Source organism: Ictalurus furcatus, chromosome 4 (genome assembly GCF_023375685.1).
Source record: "Ictalurus furcatus strain D&B chromosome 4, Billie_1.0, whole genome shotgun sequence".
Classification (NCBI taxonomy): Eukaryota; Metazoa; Chordata; class Actinopteri; order Siluriformes; family Ictaluridae; genus Ictalurus; species Ictalurus furcatus.
In genome coordinates, this window is record NC_071258.1 from 6,963,602 (window position 1) to 6,985,000 (window position 21,399).

The 21,399-nt window shown below is 39.3% G+C and overlaps 1 protein-coding gene across 2 annotated transcripts in view; it reads right to left on the reverse strand.

Annotated features, from left to right (window-relative positions):
• Positions 1-3,610: 3,610 nt before the first annotated feature.
• The window catches only part of cep126 (centrosomal protein 126), a 19,716-nt gene continuing 1,927 nt past the window's right edge, over positions 3,611-21,399 (reverse strand). The window contains exons 3-12 of one of the 2 annotated variants that reach the window (XM_053622694.1): positions 15,782-15,927; positions 14,012-14,123; positions 13,521-13,710; positions 9,120-11,076; positions 8,265-8,420; positions 7,811-7,905; positions 7,423-7,474; positions 7,158-7,316; positions 5,890-5,954; positions 3,611-3,941 (exon numbers count right to left, since the gene is read on the reverse strand). In XM_053622694.1, the coding sequence (XP_053478669.1) occupies positions 3,843-3,941; positions 5,890-5,954; positions 7,158-7,316; positions 7,423-7,474; positions 7,811-7,905; positions 8,265-8,420; positions 9,120-11,076; positions 13,521-13,710; positions 14,012-14,123; positions 15,782-15,927 (3,031 nt within the window). In that variant the 3' untranslated portion in view covers positions 3,611-3,842. The remainder of the gene's footprint in view (positions 3,942-5,889; positions 5,955-7,157; positions 7,317-7,422; positions 7,475-7,810; positions 7,906-8,264; positions 8,421-9,119; positions 11,077-13,520; positions 13,711-14,011; positions 14,124-15,781; positions 15,928-21,399) is intronic. The other variant, XM_053622695.1, reaches the window with a different exon arrangement.

Genomic DNA, 21,399 nt, shown 5'->3' on the forward strand with positions numbered 1-21,399 from the left:
TTTTTGTTTGTTTTTATTTTTTGCACCATTCCGTATATACTCTAGAGACTGTCATGAGACTGTCATTGTTGTGCATGAAAATCCCAGAAATTTCAAACCAGCCCATCTGGCACTAACAACCATGCCATAGTCGAAGGGTATGTCTCAACCAGCTCCTTAGTTCAGTAGTCTGGACACTGATCAGACAGTCGGCCATTTTAAGGGCTGTCTCAATTGCAAAATCCTTCCAGTGCACTGGAATGTTTGCTCCCTAAAAAAATCCCACAGTGCACTGCAAAAACCAGAGAGCATTGATGCTCACTGTGTTCCCTTACTGGAAATGATGTCATGTTTTCTGGAGCCTCTCAGCTCGAAAAAGATTAGGGGACTCTCAGCCAACTTCTGGCTACAAATGTAAGTAGCTCGTTATTGTTGTTGTAGCTTTCATATGATTACTTACTTTAGCGATTTTTAACTTTATTTGACATTTTATATACGGTTTGTTTGAATCTAACGACATTTAAGTGTGTAATGATTTAAAAAAAAAATCCACTAGCTTGCTAATGATCCTGCTTGACATATTATGACAGAAATGCGTGTGATTAAGCTAACAAATTTATATGACATATAACAAACTTTTAAAGTTTTTGTGACATTTTACAACCGAGTACGTTGTCATGTCACAGGAAATTGAGTTATCAGTGTCCCAATGTGTAATGAGACAGGGTCTTTGCCAGTAACCGAACTCGTGTACACGATATACTGATTGAATCACTACTGAACAGGGAGCTGATTGAGACATACCCGAAGTCACTGAGATCACGTTTTTTCCCCCCCTAGTCTGATGTTTGATGCAAATATTAACAGCTCAGAACCTGTATGCAAGTTGTTTCTCTACAGTCACCTAAACGAGAAGACTTGTCAGTAAGACTTAAACCTTTGTGCCTGTCAAGCTCCAGTTGACAGAAATAAACGACACAGCAATAATCACAATAATACATAATAAAAACTATAAGACTAATTTTAGCTGTTTGATTGACCATGATTCCCTTCCTTTACAGTAATATCACTTGATTATCACTTCACATTTTCACACGTTATACATGTGCTTTTTATTTTTTCACATGGTTTTTCCACATGATCCATTTGTTTTCATGTACTTTGTTTTTACACATTCATTTTCACGATGTTTTAAAAGACATGAGACATTTATTTCTTTTCACGTTTTTTCTGATTTGTTTACTTTCATGTGATTTCATACACATGAATAATTTATTTTCGCATGTGATTTTATACACGTGACATTCATTTTCACACGATTTTTTTTTTTTTTTTACAGTTGAGTTATTTATTTACACTTAAAAGATATGATTCATTTATTTGCACATTTGATTTATTGACAGTTCTTGTTCACATGTGATTTTTAAAAATTAATTAATTTTCATATTTGATTTCATACACATGAATAATTTATTTACGGATGTGATTTTATACACATGAACTATTTATTTTTACGTGATTATTTTACACGTTGTTCATTTATTTCCACTTGTGAACTTATTGATTTTCACGTAAAAAAATGACATTCATTTATGTTCACATGCAATTTTCTTTTACACGATTAATTTGTTTCCACATGAATTTTTCATGATATATTGTTCACGTGATTTTTAAAAAGTGTGATTCATTTACTTGCATTTTATTTTTTCATGATTTCTTTTCACAATTCATGATTGTGACCGTTTAAACTCTTTTATATAATGCATTTATTTCCACATTAATTTATGCATGTAGGACATGTGGTTTTATTTATCCCATATTATTCACATGATGTTATCTGTGTGTTACCTGTTTTTTCCCCACAAATAATCAGATACTACTGACATAATCACATGTGAAATGTGTGTTTTTTTCCATTAGGATCCAAAAAGGGTCTGCTTTTTCAAACTACTAGATTTAACCAATAATAATAATAATAATAATAAAACATGGAAAGAACCTGTTGAAACATGTGCATGCTCAAATCCCTGGGATTTTAAACATCACAAGAGGAAATCTTGTAAAATCTCTCCTTGCCCAAACAGACAGGATAATGTGTGTGAGAAACAACCCCCAACATCTAGTAAGATTAAGGCACAAAGCACTGAAACCTGTTCAGCAGGTGTATTCATGCAACACACCAAATGTTTCATCACCTTTATAAGAAGGCAAGTCGCTGCCAGATTGTTCCGCACTGCGAGGCTTTCCTCGTCCTGCTGCAACAAGTCAAGGCACGCTGACCTGGGGCAAGTCTCAAACGCATACAGGAAAGACGTGACAGATTAGCAGAACTGCACAGGCAGACAAAACTTTAACTTTCCTTTACTTAAGGCAAGGTGAATTTGAGGTCTTCTTGCCTCTTTTTTTTTTTTTTGTCTTTTTTGCATGGCTGGCCACACACACACCAGCTGTTGTGCAAGTTAGTTAATAGATTGTATGAACATCTCTCAATGAAATGCAAATAGCAGGTGATGAAAATTAATATTTAGAAAACAGAAGCCATGAAACACAAAGTAACCTAAAATTGTTCGAGGGTACATATTTCATCAAATGCAATTTCAATCATGACTGAAGGTACAGCTCTTGCTCTTCTATAAAAGTTTGAAGGCATCCTCAATTTAGCCTTAAATCTGTCATTATCTGATCTATTTTTAGACAAAATACCGATCCTAATTTAACATGCAGAACTTTGGAATTGTGATTGTGCGTATTGTGTTCCTCGCATTACAAATCAACATTTACATCCAAATTGGTCTTTATACTTTTTCCACAGCCCATATAACACTCGCTTCATAGACACAAAACACACACTATACTTACAATCCTGTTTTACTTTATTGCTGGAGACCAAATATACCCATAATAACAAAGTAAACATGAGTATTTGGACGCTGTGAGGACATGTCGAGATATATTTGTATTTGAATGATAAAAACAAGATTTCCCTTTGTTACTGGGATTAGGTTTAGGTGCAGGTACAACAATATTAAATCTCTGTATTAAATGGTTCACTGGAAACCCTCCATAAAGACAGTTATAGGAGTGTGTGTGCGTGGGATGGGATGGTTCTTCGGTTGTGTAAACTGAAGAGGGAGGGAACGGGTGGTGTATCAGGGTGGACCAGTGAGCTCACTTCTGGGTTTCACGCCCTGACCCTGTAGAGCCAGTGGAGTCGGTTCGCTCAGATTTATTCCGCCTCAACGGTCATTTACTCACAAGTGTATCCACTCCCACAAAACCTGTCCTGATTAGATCAGCACTAACCTTTATATTGTTACATAAGTATTGCTGTACATCTTAGATTTTTTTTTCTCCCATTCTTAATGTTCAGGGCTTTAATAAAAAGTGTATTAACTTATAGCGCTAAAATACTGTAGATATATTTCTAAATGTAAATTATGTACAAAAATTAGATAAGATGGAATAATTGACAGGCAAACCGTATGTAAAATAATTCCACTACATAAATCTAAAAAATGACTGACTTTATAATTCACAAAAAGAAAAAAAGGAGCAAGTGTTGTAGTCTGTGGTGCAATACTGACTACCTGATGGTTTCATGTGAGGGTCATAATAATAATAATAATAATAATAATAATAATAATAATAATAAACTTTATTTTATAAAGCACCTTTAAAAGCAGCTTCTCAATGTGCTGTACACAAAATAAGCTGTACACAGAAAAATATAATATAACATATAAAAATTAATAAGAATAATAATAAAAAAAGTAGGCAACATCAACAGGGTAAGAGTGATAAAGTGCTTGTCATTAAGGATTAAAGGGACAGGCTGGGATAGAAGGGCATTCTGGGAGCTGAAGTCAGTAGCGTGTGTGTGGGCGGGTGTGGCTGTGAGCTGAGCTGTCATGGTACTTGCGCAGAGTGGCACATGAACGCTTGCCAGGCTGGGGAGACTGGTTCTGCGAGAGAGAGAGAGAGATGGAAATAAAAGACAAAATGGAAGGATCCATCACACCACAACAAGGAGGAAATACAATAACAATAACCTCTTTCACTAACAGCGAAACTTTTTAAACCAATGGAAAAACATGTTTTTAAAAAACCAAACCATTACATACACCACTCTCATTTTGCACGCAATTGTCATGTAGGTTAACTAGAGGTGTAAAACGATGTATATCTGTAACTGTTTAGTGCTCCACATATCCGTGTCTTTATATGAATTCGGATTTAAACCCAAACTGGCCGTGTCCTAATATGGAACTGGTTTTGAATTCAATATGAACTCTAGCAATATGCCCCCGGAAGAAGTGGAAAAAAATCCCGTACGTAGTAATGCCAGAGTGTCACAATGGTGTGTGAGTTATGGCTCTGACAGTTCTTCCATCTCAGTTACATCACTCCAATTCGTAAATGGTCTCTACTGTTTGTAATCTTGCTCGTACGGTTCTATTTCTCAAAATATACACCGATCAGCCATAACATTAAAACCAGCAGCCTAATTTTGTGTAGGTTCCACTTGTGCCACCAAAACACTCCATAAGACCTCTGAAGGTGTGCTGTGGTATCTGGCACCAAGAAGTTAGCAGCATATCCTTTAAGTTCATTTAGGTTGTGAGGTGGGGCTTCCATGGATCAGACTTGTTTGTGTAGCACATCCCACAGATCTGGGGAATTTGGAGGCTGAGTCAACACCTTGAACTTTTAGTCATGTTCCTCAAACCATTCCTGAACAATTTTTCCAGTGTGGCAGGACGCACTATGCTGCTGAAAGAAGCCACTGCCATTAGGGAATACCATTGGCATGAAGGGGTGTACTTGGTCTGCAACAATGTTTAGGTAGGTGGTACGTGTCAAAATGACACCCACATGAACGCCAGGACCCAAGGTTTCCCAGCAGAACATTGCCCAGAGCATCACACTGCCTCTGCCACCTTGTCTTCTTCCCATTGTGCATCCTGGTGTCACCTCTTCCCCAGGTAAGTGACACGCGAACACCCGGCCGTCCACATGACGTAAAATAAAACATTATTCATCAGACCAGGCCATGTTCTTCCACTGATTGCTCCATGGTCCAGTCCTGATGCTCACATGCCAATTGTAGGCACTTTCGTTTTGGAGATGCCAAAACAGCATCACAATTTGGGCTTTGCCAAAGTCGCTCAGATCCTTATAATACTTGCCCATTTTTCCTGCTTTTGACACACTTTGAGAACTGACTCTTCACTTGCTGCCTAATATATACAACTCCTTGACGGGTGTCATCGTAATGAGATGTTATTCACTTCACCTGCCAGTGGTTTTAATGTTATGTCTGATCTGTGTAAATGAACTAATAGAATAATTTAAAGCACCGAGACCCTGACCAGGCAGTTACTAAGGATGCAGCAGCGCTGCATTTTCATGTTAACGAATGTGTTTTTTTTCCCCCTGCAAACTTCATATCTAACTGCTCACCCACATGAAAGTAAACACCTCCCACTTACGCAACTTTTTTGCTGTATCCTGCTGGACCCTGTGCCTCCTATTCATGTCTGTATTTGTATCTGTTTATAATATTGCATTTTCTGTTCATTTTGAATGATGTCGTTGGTTACATCTCTATCGCTGACTAATAAATGTCAGAATTCTATTAAGTACCACTGTAAATTATTCATACAGTAGATAATTACAGTGTTGCTTATTTCTGCTGACTCATGTACTGTATATAATTTGAGCATCTCAAGTTGTTGCCATACCAAAAATATTACATCTGACTTCACAAGTTCTTGATTCTAGACCAGCAACATTTTGCTTTCAACCTTTTTCCAGCCGAGGACCAGCTCTTTTGCAGTGGAAAACGTGGAACAGTTTGAGATTAGGCACAAGCATGCCATTTTCACAGCGGAAAAGTTTTGTAATACTCACATATGCGGAGTCCAAGGCAACAATGCCCCTCAGTGCTGTGTTCCCTGCAGTCACATCTTGCACATCTGTTCATTACAAAAAGAGTCTGTAAACTAAGAGCTAGAAAGCTAAATATTTAAATTTGTAGGTACAGTGACTAATATATATTACTGTAGATCTTCTTAGCCTGTGATGCACTGAAAACTTTCAATAAGTGATGGTGACAGCTACTATGCATGCAAATTGAAAAAATATATATCACATCTGGCTAATAAATGTTTCACAGTGTTTCTGGAAAAAAAAATACTATTTATATTTGAACTAATCATGCTGGAAATCAAGATGTAGTTTCAAAAAGAGAGTAATTATGAGATTCTATTTTGAGGCGTGTTAACTAGAGCTCAGAATGCTAATTGGTCTCAACAGAAGCACGCAATGCTTTAATGTCTCTCAAATAACAAACTAAACTTTGCTAGTTAATAACAGAAAATGTTTGACAGACACACTGATTAAAATCCTGTCATTACTCGAACTATTTTAACTTTGAAATCCATTTGTGTTTATAACACGGAGCTTTCAGAAAATGCTAAGCTCACGGCTGGTTTGACAAAAACGTGCAGTTGGAAGCTCATAATTATCTTAATTCTAGACTGACGTGAACTATATCATGACATGCATGTTTACCCTGAAGTTCAGGAACGTTTCGAGGAGCTAAATAAATATGGAACTCTCCTAAGCAAGAATTATGATGAGCTCATTTCATCCGCCCTCACTACAGGAACTGGACCTGTAGGACTGCAGGAAATGCAAGCACTACCCAAAATATCAAGTGACTCCAACATCACAGTGTGATTTTAATGCACTAATATAATGCACAGATTCATCATATACATAATACAGCAATCAGTTAACACTTAATCCATAAACACGGCAAGTAAGAGGGTTCTGTGAAACTTGCATTTGACCAATCAGCAGTGTTTCAGCAAACATCCTAGTACCCTACTCTTGAGCAGGAACTATAATGGTTACTCGAACTAGGAAGTAAAATTTAACTTTAAAAACAGTTCCTATGGTGGAAATGCGGTCATTATAATAATGCCCCTTATATAGAAACCTGTGTCTAGACTGTCAACATGATCATTATTGAGCTGTCAGTTGGGCTTTTCATGTTATCATGTGATAATTAGTTCTGCTATACTACTCAGAATACAACAGAGTACAGCAAGTATGATGTATTTATAAAGCGCTGCCTGTTCTGACAAGCCCTGAACTAGAAGGATGAAGCTTACACTGCAGGCGGTGGTTGAGTCTATCAAGTGATTGCAGGAGTTTCTGTTCCTCCAGGGAGAGAGCACTGAGGCCTCGCTGTGACTGCAGAAACTCAGCAGCTCTTTGGAACTGAGCCAAGTCTACAGCAACCTGCTCATCACCACCCATCACCTTAGAACCTAACAGACAAGACAGTGAGAAAGCTGAAGCTCTAATATTCACAGTTTACAGTGTTGTGGATTGTACTTATTGTTTAGATAACAGTAACAGAATTGTGTACAATACCTTGATCAGGCACCATCTGGTCAGTTTTACTTGCAGTTATTGGTACTGTAGCCTACAACCAAAATATATATGAAAGATTCACAAACAGTGTGACTTGTAGACATAACCACAGCTCTTCAGTTCAGACTAAACACAAATGGTAAAAATCCATTGTGACTTATAATCCAGTTCAGCAGAGGTTCCTTGTCCTCAAGGAACCCTGAACCAAACCCTATTTTAGGTCTATCCTAGTCTAAGAAGTCTATTATCATTGTTAAACAAGGTTCTCCAATTTTAGGATTACACATGGTAGAACACACTTGATATGTAACAAAAAAAGCACAGTTCTGGCCAGTGACATGAAGGAGGAGGTGTGTGTGTGTTTATATATGTAAGCATACTGATGTACCTGATGAAGAACAGGGGGTTTCTTGTAACCTAATGCTGCAGTGCTGTTTTTCACCATATTATTCTCCATAGTAGGTCTTCTCGCTGGACTCCTCACTGATTTCCACAACACAAACATGGATACGTAAAGTAAAATGGTCTCTTTTCATCACATATTCAAGCAGAGACAATGTCATGAACAGATTCTTTCGTACGGAAAAGCTCAAGGTCAGCAAATTAAATTCAGAAGTCCCAAAAATAGATTCCAACATTCCAGGACTAATATCACAAATGAGCAACTTATGATGCATTTCAGCTGGGGAATATAAAGCATGTCACTGAGATTCTAAATGCTAGTCTTTGCACGATAAATGACCACAGACAGATTCTTTAGCATTGCAAATCATAACAGCCTTACTAAATGACAGCGTTGGCAAAATTAACAACATCTCACATTTGTGCGTTTAGCTGCTTACCATTGGAAGATGACAGGAAAAAGCCACCCATTCTTGCAACTGCTTCGACACCACTGAACAAGCTATCACCATTGATGGCAACATGGGACAAATTGGCATGAGTTTGAGGCAAAGCAGACAACGGTCCATTGTGAGTCTGCAAGTTTCTAGAGTCACCTAATTGGATTTTTAAGAAAGACAGTGATAAAAGGGAGCGAGAAGAGATTGGAAATGGCTCAAGGGAAAAGTCATAAAAAAAACCCCTAGTCTCACTATAAGTTTTCATGCATAACTTATTATATTATTATACAACAAAATAAAAGACCCAAAAGAAATAACAGTTCCATCATCATGTGGATTCATTTCAGTGGAGAAGTAATCCCATAAGTGGTGCAGTGTTTTACAAAGAGCCAAAGCAAACAGACACTACTGATACAACTCTACAAAAAAGAGCCCTTTGCAAAAACTCTAGAAAAATACCCCTAAAGAATCTCGAGCAAAGCTGCTGAACTTGCCAACACACAAAGAGAGCTCAGTTCTTTCAAAAGACTCCTGTCTGACTATATGACAAGGTGCAATGAAAACTCATGGACATCCAGCAGTCTGGTAGCCTGTGAGTATTGTATTATATTGCTGGAATGTGGTAAATCTATAAAAAGGATAAGATGCCCATTTTTTTATATTAGCAAGTTAACATGTGCAAAACTACTGTTTGATTCCTGATTCAGTGCTCCCACAATTCAGCTATACAGTTTTAGATTTATTAAATATTTATGAATTAAACACAATTTTATTGCATGTGCAATGACAGTAAAGAATCTTGTCTTACTATAAAATGGATCATGAAATGAGTTGTTAACATGATGCAGGTATTACCATCTTTGCTGGCTAAGGCACTACGCACTCCATGCCACAGCAGTGAGATCTCTTCATCGGTTGGTGTACGATCCAAGATGCCCTTCTGAAAGCCGTTACTGCCCCTGCCAATCTGGCTGTCTGATTGGCAGCGGGTGTAGATGCCTTTAGACACAGTCTCGTACTTGCAGGCATAGGAGGGTGGAACTGGGGCCAATATAGTGCCTTCATCTGTTTTGAGAATGTGGTGCTGAGGAACAGGCTGACCTTCTGGATAGTCTTTATAAAGAACCTGCTCCACTGCCAGACGTGCTTTATCTTGGGAACACTCATCGTAGTTGCCCGTTTTGGTGATGTACATCATGGCCTGACCCGAGTTCCCCCCGGTTACCTCAGATCGTGGAGGAGGCCGAGGCACCAGGACCTTCCCTTGGGTTCTGACTATATGTTGCACCTGACTGGAACATTGTGGCCTAATCATGGTACCCCGCCTGGCCTGGAATGAAGTGGTGCCTGAGCCAGTTCTGCCAGAGTGTGCCTGTCCAGTAGTACAGGAAGCTGCTTTTTTCATTCTGGATTCCCCTGTGGGTTCCTGCTGCTTTCCTTTCTGGGGGCCAACATCTGACCAGGCTTGTTTTGTTGAGTTGGGGTCAACTGGGCCAGAGGAGGTCTTGTTGTTTTTTAGTATGCCTGAGGGTATGTTCATACACCATGATCCATGCTGCTGGTCCAGTAAAGGCTGTTGAGGTGGTTGAGTTAGTCTGCTTTCACCTTCTGCCTGCTTGCTTAGTTCTTTTGTCACTATTTTCTTATTTTCTCCTCCATTGCCATTCACCTCATCAAACCAGCGAAGTTTCTTCTGAATGCACTTGTTGCTCTCTTGGTCCCTGCGTTTAGACCGAATGAGCTCCAAACTGTCCCTAATAGCTATGGCTACTTGTTTGCTGAATGAAAAATTGCCTGGGGTGTACCTGAATTTGGCATCTCCATCCCCTATACACTTGAACTTTTTCTTAAGGATTCCTTTCAGAAATCGGACATTGTTGCTATTGAGGTCAGTATGGTTGGCCAAAGTGTCCACTGATGTTTTGTCTGGTTCCTCTGTCATTTTGGAAGACTTGGGCAAAATGGCCTCTGCCAGTCTGCGATCACTGTATTCATTAGCTAAATTTGGATGTTCTGCTCTCTTATATTTGTCAAAGCTCCCAAGTTGGGTTCTCCTCTCAAGAACTAGAACAGCATCTTCATCTGGTTTCCGCTTAGTCGACAGGAAAGATTTCTCTGCTTCTACTGTCTGTAAGGCTGAGTTCTCCAAGCTGGGAGAGACTTTGTTCAGATCAGAAACACTGCCATATACATTTCTGCTGGCTTTCTGGGCAGCGTGCATCTCTGATGGATGTTTAGCGCATTTTGAGAGCTCACCAGAGTTGGACTGTTGAGCCATGCTTGAGTACTCCAGAGGTAAGGTACCTGGGGCTGTCTGCATTTTACAGTGGACTGATATTGTGCTTTTGTCCCTTGATATGTTCTCCTGAAAGGTTGTGCCATACTGGTACTCTGTATGTACTGAATTTATTGCAAGCACCTGCTTTTGGCAGGAGAAAGTAGCTTGGATGTTGGAAGTGTGGTACTGGCCTGTTATATCGAACTGTTCTGCTGTTTTTAAAAAATTCTGTACACTCGGCGCCTCATTCGCTGACTCATCTTCCACAGGTGAAGGTGATGAAGACCTGGAAGAACTAGGCAGACCATGCTGACTTATTACCTTCTCCAGGAATCTTTTTGGTGGACAGTGGTTAGATGATGGACTTGGGCAGTTTAGCTGCCTCTGCAGTGATGCTGGCCTTCTGGTATCGTGGACTTCTGGGGGATCCAGACTGTCAGGTTTATTGCCATGACCATGCTGAGGCACCTCATTCTCCAGGCTGTCCAGGCTAGACAGGCTTTCTGCATGGCTTATTTGAATGTCACTGTGCTCCTAAAATCAATACAGCAGGATATTAGCATGCTGAGTCTCATGGACGACCCTCTCAGTCTCCAGACCTTCTACGAATAAGGCAGTGCAAATGTAACACACACTTTGAAATGCAACACACAAAATGTCTTGGTACAAGTCAAATATCTTAAATAACTTTGTCTTTTTAACCCTAAAGGTATGTAAACATTTGTGCTTAACTGTATTTTTGAACATTCACTACTGCTGAATGGCAAAATATAATATAATAAAGTCATATTGTGGTAAAGCTATTCTACCACAACGTATTAGGAGCGCTAATAATACATCTACTATAATTTCAGAAGGCAGAAAGGAAAACACATTTATGTTTTCTGTATGAGAGATTATAAATTAAAATGTAACACTGGAACCAGGACTAGAAGTTGATTATTTTTACATTCAATAACACTGTGCCTAATATTATGAAATCCACAAATGTGCTTAAGAGAGATAAAGATAAAGAGCTCTTGGCATAAGTAGTAATTATATACAAAATGATAAAATAACAGGTAATACAGAGTTCATGAAACTTTCTGGGAATCCCAGGAGTTGGTTTTCAAAGGAATAATGTTTACAGATAGCTGATAATAAATACCACATTTGGGGTTAGGTCGGAGCATACAGCACCGATTTCTCAAAATGTCTTCGTTTAAGGAAAACAAAAACCCTCCTTACACCAAAACATGATAACTGCTGTTTGGTCCTGGTTTGAATTATAGGATTATGTGCTGGCTCCTACCCAACACAGGTAACATTCCACTGTATGTGTGTGTGTGTGTGTGTGTGTGTGTGTGTGTGTGTGTGTGTTTTGGAAGGTTGTTTATGGGGCCTTTGTGCTTGTTCAGACGATGTTCCAGCGCGCTGTTGCAGGTGGAGCTCAAGGCTAGAATGGAAGTGTCATTTCTTTTTAGCCAGTTCTTCAAACATATCCACACACCTTAGCGCACACCCACGGGTTTTTCTCTTCAGACACCCACACACTCTCCTCAACACACACCCACATCAGTATTACATATAACTGAAATTTTTCTGCTGTATTTGTTCAGGCTTTACTGTGACAGATTATTAACACTTGATGTCAAAACATAATGCTATAATACAGTCCCCTCCGAAAGTATTGGAACGGCAAGGCCGATTAATTTGTTTTTGCTATACATTGAAGACATTCGGGTTTGAAGACAAAAGATGAATATAAGATGATAGAACAGAATTTGAGCTTTCATTTACATATAGATGATATTTACATCTAGATGTGTTAAACAACTTCGAACATGGCACCTTTTGTTTGAACCCACCCATTTTTCAAGTGATAAAAAATATTGGATCATGTAACTGACAGGTGTTTCTTGTTGACCAGGTCTGCCCTGTTAGATTCATTATTTAAATCTCTGAATGTCTACTGTTGGTGTGATCTTTGCATTTTACCTGTGAAGACTGCATTTGTTATTAAAGAGGATAAACCAACATGAAGACCAGAAAGCTGTCTATGTTGGAAAATAACAGAAGTTGGTGACACTGTGAGAGTTGTGGAAAAAAAAAAACAGTCAGTGACATCATCAGCAACCTCCATAGGGCAGGGGTGAAGGTATCACAATCCACTGTTCAAAGAAGACTTCCAGAGCAGTAAGATACAGAAGGCCAGATTATAATTCACAGTGAAATACAGGGATGAGTCACAAATGTTCTGGAACCAAGATTAACCTCTACCAAAGTGATGGAAAGGCCAAATTGTGGAAAAAGAAAGGATCATGATCGACATCATGGAGGAAATGTCATGGCTTGGGCTTGCATGGCTGATTCTGAAACAGGATCACTAATCTTTATTGATGATGTAACTCATGATGGTAGCACCAGAATGAATTCAGAAGTCTACAGAAACAATCTGTCTTCCAATTTACAGAGAAATGCATCCAGTCTAATTGGGAGGAACTACATCATGCAGTAAGACAATTACCAAAAACACACTGCCAACACCGCAAAGGACTTCATCTGGGGGAAAAAAGTGGAAGGTTTTAGACTGGCCAATCACCAGACCTTAGTCAGTCACCAGACCTTAACCAAACCAAACAACAACTGAAAGAAGTTGTGACACAAGCCTGGAAAAGCATCACAAAAGAAGAATACATCAGTTTGGTGCAAGGAAAGGACATGCAACCAAATATTAAGTGTTATTTACTTTATCTTAATTTAAGACTGTGTTCCTTTACTTTTGCTCACCTAAAAATTGGGTGGTCTGATCTGCCACCAAAGGTGCCAAGTTGTTTAACTACATGTAAATATCAGGAAACATCTCTTGACCTCAAACCCAAATGTCTTCACTGTATAGCAAGAACATTGGCCAAGCAGCTCCAATATTGCCATATGGGATTGTATATTTGAACCCCCCCCCCAAATCCAACCCCCTGTTAAGACCGTTATAAACATACCTGTGTTCGAGGTTGTTCTTGATCCTTTGGTAGATTCTCCTGCAGCTGGTTGCTGAAGAGGAGCTGGCTGGTTTTAAAGTCACCCAGGCTTCTTTCCTGCGTGAGCTTGTCGTAGGCCTGAGTTGCAGAAACTGCACGCAAGTTGCGAGGACCGCTGGAGCCCCCTGGCGGTTTAGAGGAGACAGTGCTCCTACACAAAAATAGCAGCAATCAATGAACCAGTGCTGAATACCTGGTTCTGTTGTACCAATGGTATTACAGAGCTCCAAAAACTTCATTAAGTATTTGAATGTGAAACAGAAGAAATATGAACAAGACAACAGTGGACTAACTAAAAATTTGACAAGGCATGCTTTAAAGAAGATGTGCAAGTTTTAATATGTAGGTAGCTATTCTTCCAGTAATAATTTTCCCCAGGGAACAACAAGGTATAAAAGACATACTCTTGAAGGGACCACCCAAAGGACAAGCATTTGTACTCCGCTACCTACCTGCTGATTGTTGGGGTGACAGGTAAGAATGAAGTGTGATGAATGTAGCACGTTTGGTCTCCTTGAATATGTCTGAGTGCTTCATCCAAGTTAGGTACTCTTGTACAAAAGGCTGGAGGACAATAATAATAATAATAATAATAATAATAATAATAATAATAATAATAATAATAATTAAAAAAATGAGAAACATCACAATCATGTCATTATTAGAGAAACACACATAACTTTCAAAAAGAATAGTCCATGTGTGATTAGGGATAGAATATGTACTGAGAAAATATACTTAAGACTTAAGTCTTAAGTGAAAGTATAGACAATGTGTCAAAATCCCACTCAAAAAAATTTGGAAGTATCCAGCCAAAACTGTACTCAAGTGAAAGTCAACTTATTCAATTATTAAAATGTAAAATGTAAATGTTTTTGCCTTAAAACATCATTCATTCTCTGCAGATTTGGTGGTCATACGCATGACTAATGTTGTGTAGTTTGCTTATGAATGAACTAAACAAAACACAACAGTTAGGATTTGACTTGCTGCCAAGCCAATATATGGTTGCTACTAGAATCGATGCTAGTTAAACCTGGCATTAGCAAAGAAAACAGGCTAGTTGAATATACTCAGTTAAAGACAGCAAATTAGCAAAACTTGCCTCAACGTGCTTTTTCAAATTAGAAGGAGTTCATGACTTCTAGGGAGGAAGTGGTGTGTATTGAAACTTTTTACTGCATTAAGTACATTGTGTTGCATAAGTAGATCACCACATATGACTGATTCTTTTTCCTACATTCATGAACTCGATTGGAAGCTAAACTGAAATTATTGTATGCTAAATTGAGCCCATTTCATTGATATATAACTTACAGTCATCGGCTGGATGAGAGAAGAAGAGACCTTTGAGATTTGTAATGAGTAATATGAAAATCTAAATAAAAATGTAAGGAGTAAAAAAAAATGTAAGGCAGGGGACACCCTGGACAGGGGTGCCAACCCATCGCAGGGCACAATCACGTACACATTCACCCATGCATTCACACAGTACAGAAAATTTGGAAATGCCAATCAGCCTACAGTACATGTCTTTGAACTCAGGGAGGACAGTGGAGTACCTGGAGGAAACCCCCGAAACATTGGGAGAACATGCAAACTCCATGCACACAGGGCAGAGGTGGGATTTGAACCCCCAAACCCAGAGGTGCAAGGTACCCGGGGGCTAACCACTAAGCCACCATGCCCTCCATAATATCCATCCATCCATCCATCCATCTTCTATACCGCTTACTCCTTTCAGGGTCGCGGGGGAACCTGGAGCCTATCCCAGGGAGCATCGGGCACAAGGCGGGGTACACCCTAGACAGGGTGCCAATCCATCGCAGGGCACAATCACATAAACATTCACACACCCATTCATACACTACGGACACTTTGGACATGCCAGTCAGCCTACCATGCATGTCTTTGGACTGGGGGAGGAAACCGGAGTACCCGGAGGAAACCCCCGCAGCACAGGGAGAACATACAAACTCTGTACACACAGGGCCACGGTGGGAATCGAACCCCCGACCCTGGAGGTGTGAGGTGAAATCTAAACATGTATACAGTATACTCTGATGTCTTGAATCAGACAAAGACTGTTATTGGATTTATTTTCATCCAACTCCTCTCTGAGAACCCAGATGGACCAGTGGGTCTTAGGAACGGGTAACAAATCAGACACAGATTTGATTGTGTGTGGACAGAGGGGACAGTGAAGGTTACAGAAGGCTGACCTGGTCTTCTCCTCTGAGACGGAGGGAGGTGAGCTCTCTGAAAACGCTCTGTATCTTCCTGCAGTCTCTGCTTACGCTGCTGGAGAATGTTCTCCATCTGCCTCTTCTCCTGAATGTCCTGCTGCCTCTTCCTGTCCTCCAGCATCCTGAGAGGTGTGAGTGTTTAAGAGAAAGACATTTAATTATCTAATAAAAGTGCATACAAAGGAAACTTCTTTGCACTGACAGCAATATCATCTGGCTACTCAAGCTGTCTCAATGTAGCCAAGAGGAACAAGAAACCTTGCTCTAATTTTTTACATGGAGTGTTATACCACATTTGAATTCTCGAATCTGATTGGTCAGAAGGTGTGCATTATTTTCATGTAACAGCACAGCATTTCTGGCTGTAACGATAGATTTATATTATCTATTGTAACAACTCATACACAGAGACTTGATAACAGGAACTAACTTGTCTCTGGTATGTTCCACAACATTAAATCTAACAATAAGCTGTTAAAATGCATTCATTAATAAATTAAACATTGCAATCTTTGGTAAATTGCTGTGGAATAAGCGTAATAACACACACTAGACCATGGAGTTATACAAAAATAATGCAATTCATGCCGTGCCGCATCCCCCATGCCCCCACCCTGGCAATGCAATATTTTCCTATAACTGCACGGTCTGTCGTTTGCTATTACTTATATAACAGCTTTCCCAATAGTGGCCTCTACAAGGCAAATCACAGGCTTATATTAATATGTTCTTTCTACAACCCCAATTCCGAAAAAGTTGGGACAGTGTAGAAAATGCTAATAAAAACAAAGAGGAGTGATTTGTAAATGTGCTTTGACTTGTATTTGTTTTGATCAAGGTTTCTTTATTAGCATTTTTCAAATTAAACATACAACACCAACCAAACAAATAGAACAAACCCCCCACCCCCCTCACCCCCACCCAGTGCCAGACATAGAACATACATATTACATATGATAAAGCCAGACCACCATAGAATAGAAGAGAGCAAAAGAAATAAAATTATACATAATGATCACATAATACTGTCAGCATCCATGTCACTGATAAAAAACAGAAAAGGTTGCCAGATCCTGTAAAATTTCCCAGTAGCTCCCTTGACAGTGTATCTAATCTTTTCCAACTTAAGATGACACATGACTTCCCTGACCCAATGACTATACACTGGTAGAGCAGGATCCTTCCATCTAAACAATATTAATCTCCTGGCCAGGAGAGTGCCGAAGGACATCATGCTGATCTCACACCATCTAAAAGGAGTATTCTCCGGGGTCACCCCAAATAATCGCAATAAGAGGGGACGGCTGTACTACTCTTCCCAATATCTTAGTGAAAGTCTCAAATACAGATTGGCAGAATGTGTACAGCTTTGGACATGTCCAGAACATATGCAACAGAGTGGCTGGAGCCTGTCTGCATCGATCACATGTGGGATCTATGTCGGAATTAATCTTTGAGAGTCTAGACTTTGACTTGTATTTGAAAAACAAACAAACCATATAAAGACAAAGTATTTGATGTTTTAGCTAATCAACTGCATAGTTTTTTGAAGATAAATGTTTATTTTAAACAAAATTGATGCACGCAACATGTTCCAAAAAAGTTGCGACGGGGCAATTTAGGATTAATAGCGATGTGACAAATTGAAATAAGAAGGTGATGTGAAACAGGTGAGGCAATCGTCTAATCATAATATATAAGGAGCCTCCAAAATAGGCCTAGTCCTTCAAGAGCAAGGATGGGTTGAGGCTCATCAATCTGCCAACAGATGTGTCAGTGAATAATTTAACACTTTGAGAACAACATTCCCCAAAGACAAATCGGTGGGATTTTGGGCATTTCACCTTCTATAGCGCGTAAAGGGCAAGGTCAAAAACCACTTCTGAACGCGGTGATCTCCGATCCCTTAGATGTCACTGTCTTAAAAACCATCAGGAGCCTGTAATGGATATCCTGTTATGGGCTCGGGAATACTTTGGTAAACCTTTGTCAGTCAACTTCATTTACCGCTGCATCCACAGATGCAAGTTAAGGCTTTACTATGCAAAGCAGAAGCCATACATCAACATTGAGAATGTGTGGTGCATTATGAAGCTTAAAATAAGGCAACGAAGGACCCGTACAGTTGCAATTTGAAGAAATGCATAATGGATGAATGGGGGAAAATCCTACTTGCTCAACTTAACTCTAAGTCTTCACTCAGCGCCCAAACACTTAATAAGTGTTATTAAAAGAAAAGGTGATGTTACACAGTGGTAAACAGTCGACTGTCCCAACTTCTTTGGAGAGTGTTGCAGTCCTCAGATTTGAAATGAGTGTATATTTTTTTAAAAAAAAAGAACAAAAAAGTAAAACATCAGATAATATGTTAATCATGTGTTTTCAGTATAATACAGGGTGAACTGAATTTTCAAATGACTTTTTTTGTTTAATTTTTTTTTGCATTTTCCATACTATCCCAACTTTTTTGGAATTGGGGTTGTAATATGCTATAGTGTCTATAGTAACAGTTCATTGACAGAGACTTATATGGCAGATGCTCCACAATGTAAACCAAATAACAATGGAATAAAATATTGTTGTTTAACTGTTGTTCAACAAAGATGAATATATCATTGTTGATACGGTGAGGTTTTCTGTAAGAAGCTATTTAACATCATTATGAAAGGAGACTCGGGTGTCAGTGCTTTGTTAGTTAGAGTCTTCAAGATAGAGGAATTTGCACTTTCCGGATTCTCTGTTACATCCCAAACTGTTTTTTCCCCTTGTTGTAAAGAGAATGAAAAAAGAGAAGCTGGTAAAGAGATGATTGTTTATAGCTGCCATAACGCAAGCGATAACAGGACCTAACTAACTGGTAACTGTAACTCCATCTCACATTGCACCACATCACACCACCCTGTCACTGATTATTTTCACACACACACACTGTCTCATCCTTAAGTAATTGTTGTCTCAGACCTGACTTAGTGAGAAATCCAATTACTGATGTCTAATCTAAGTGCCTTTACTGTTGCTGATTACAGGATATATTTCAGTAGAGTAAATCCTAGTCGAAAAGTAAAGTGTTGAATAACGGTGTCTGTGACAAAGTGTACCAGAGATGACTGATGCATTTTTAAACAGCAAAGGGTTGTTACACTTAACATTGACTTGTTTATTTTATGACCCTTTACTGCTTTTAAGTGGATTATTTTTTGCATTTACCTAAGACTTTTGCACAGTACTGTATAAGTCTGGGAATTTCTTATAACAGTTGGGTATTTCTTATAATAACATAGTTGGTTGTTTTGAACATAGTTTGATTTTACCCATTGTTATGAATGATTAAGGGAATTTGGCCTATATGTTACCTCATATTTGTACCCCTGTGAAACAGGAAGTCATGGTTGAACAATTTCCTGTTCTTAGTCACCCAGGTGTACTCAAGAAAATGTCAAATATCACTGGGAATATACTTCAAATATCTTTCTCATATGAATTCATAGCAGTGCCAATAATTGCTGCACACCTATATTTAACCAAGATTGTTCTTTTGATAAACCTGTGCTGTGTTTGCAATTGTTTGATATGCATGAGAGCAGAGTATTTTTGTGAATTTTTTTGAACAAAAGATCAAAAGTTTAAACAATAAAGACAAATTTTCACAGCCTTCTTTGCTCATATTTACCAAGGGTGCCAATATTAGTGCAGGGCACTGTACAGTGAGGGAAAAAAGTATTTGATCCCCTGCTGATTTTGTATGTTTACCCACTGACAAAGAAATGATCAGTCTATAACTTTAATGGTAGATTTATTTGAACAGTGAGAGACAGAATAACAACAAAAAAATCCAGAAAAACGCAGGTCAAAAATGTTCTAAATTGATTTGCATTTTAATGAGGGAAATAAGTATTTGACCCCTCTGCAAAACATGACTTAGTACTTGGTTTAAAAACCCTTGTTGGCAATCACAGAGGTCAGACGTTTCTTGCAGTTGGCCACCAGGCTTGCACACATCTCAGGAGGGATTTTGTCCCACTCCTCTTTGCAGATCTTCTCCAAATCATTAAGGTTTCGAGGCTGACGTTTGGCAATTCGAACCTTCAGCTCCCTCCACAGATTTTCAATGGGATTAAGGTCTGGAGACTGGCCAGGTCACTCCAGGACCTTAATGTGCTTCTTCTTGAGCCACTCCTTTGTTGCCTTGGCCATGTGTTTTGGGTCGTTGTCATGCTGGAATATCCATCCACGACCCATTTTCAATGCCCTGGCTGAGGGAAGGAGGTTTTCACCCAAGATTTGACGGTACATGGCCCCGTCCATCGTCCCTTTGATGCGGTGAAGTTGTCCTGTCCCCTTAGCAGAAAAAAAACCCCAAAGCATAATGTTTCCACCTCCATGTTTGACGGTGGGGATGGTGTTCCAGGGGTCATAGGCACCATTCCTCCTCCTCCAAACACGGCGAGTGGAGTTGATGCCAAAGAGCTCCATTTTGGTCTCATCTGACCTCAACGCTTTCACCCAGTTGTCCTCAGAATCATTCAGATGTTCATTGGCAAACTTCAGACAGGCATGTATATGTGTTTTCTTGAGCAGGGGGACCTTGCGCGCGCTGCAGGATTTCAGTCCTTCACGGCGTAGTGTGTTACCAATTGTTTTCTTGGCGACTATGGTCCCAGCTGCCTTGAGATCATTGACAAGATCCTCCCGTGTAGTTCTGGGCTGATTCCTCACTGTTCTCATGATCAATGCAACTCCATGAGGTGAGATCTTGCATGGAGCCCCAGGCCGAGGGAGATTGACAGTTCTTTTGTGCTTCTTCCATTTGCGAATAATCGCACCAACTGTTGTCCCCTTCTCACCAGTATGCTTGGCAATGGTCTTGTAGCCCATTCCAGACTTGTGTAGGTCTACAATCTTGTCCCTGACATCCTTGGAGAGCTCTTTGGTCTTGGCCATGGTGGAGAGTTTGGAATATGACTGATTGATTGCTTCTGTGGACAGGTGTCTTTTATACAGGTAACAAACTGATATTAGGAGCACTCCTTTTAAGAGTGTGCTCCTAATCTCAGCTCGTTACCTGTATAAAAGACACCTGGGAGCCAGAAATCTTTCTGATTGAGAGGGGGTCAAATACTTTTTTCCCTCATTAAAATGCAAATCAATTTATAACATTTTTGACATGCGTTTTTCTGGATTTTTTTGTTGTTATTCTGTCTCTCACTGTTCAAATACAACTACCATTAAAATTATAGCCTGATCATTTCTTTGTCAGTGGGCAAACGTACAAAATCAGCAGGGGATCAAATACTTTTTTCCCTCACTGTACATACGGTATAGTGCTTTTCCAAAACCCAACAATGCTTTATGAAGATTTTTAGAAACACAGGCAGCTCCAAAAAATTAATTACGGGACAGATATTCACAAAACAAGATGAGGAGAGTGTTTGTGCCAGATAGGTGAGCAGAAGATGTGTTTTGACAGGAAGGGATTTAAAAAAAAAAGATCTGCCTATAAAGAAACATTACTTTTGCTTAAATAAGAGATAATACTGTTTCTAATAATGTTTATGTTACATTGTTGCTCTTTTGCTACAAGTCGCGCTTTAACT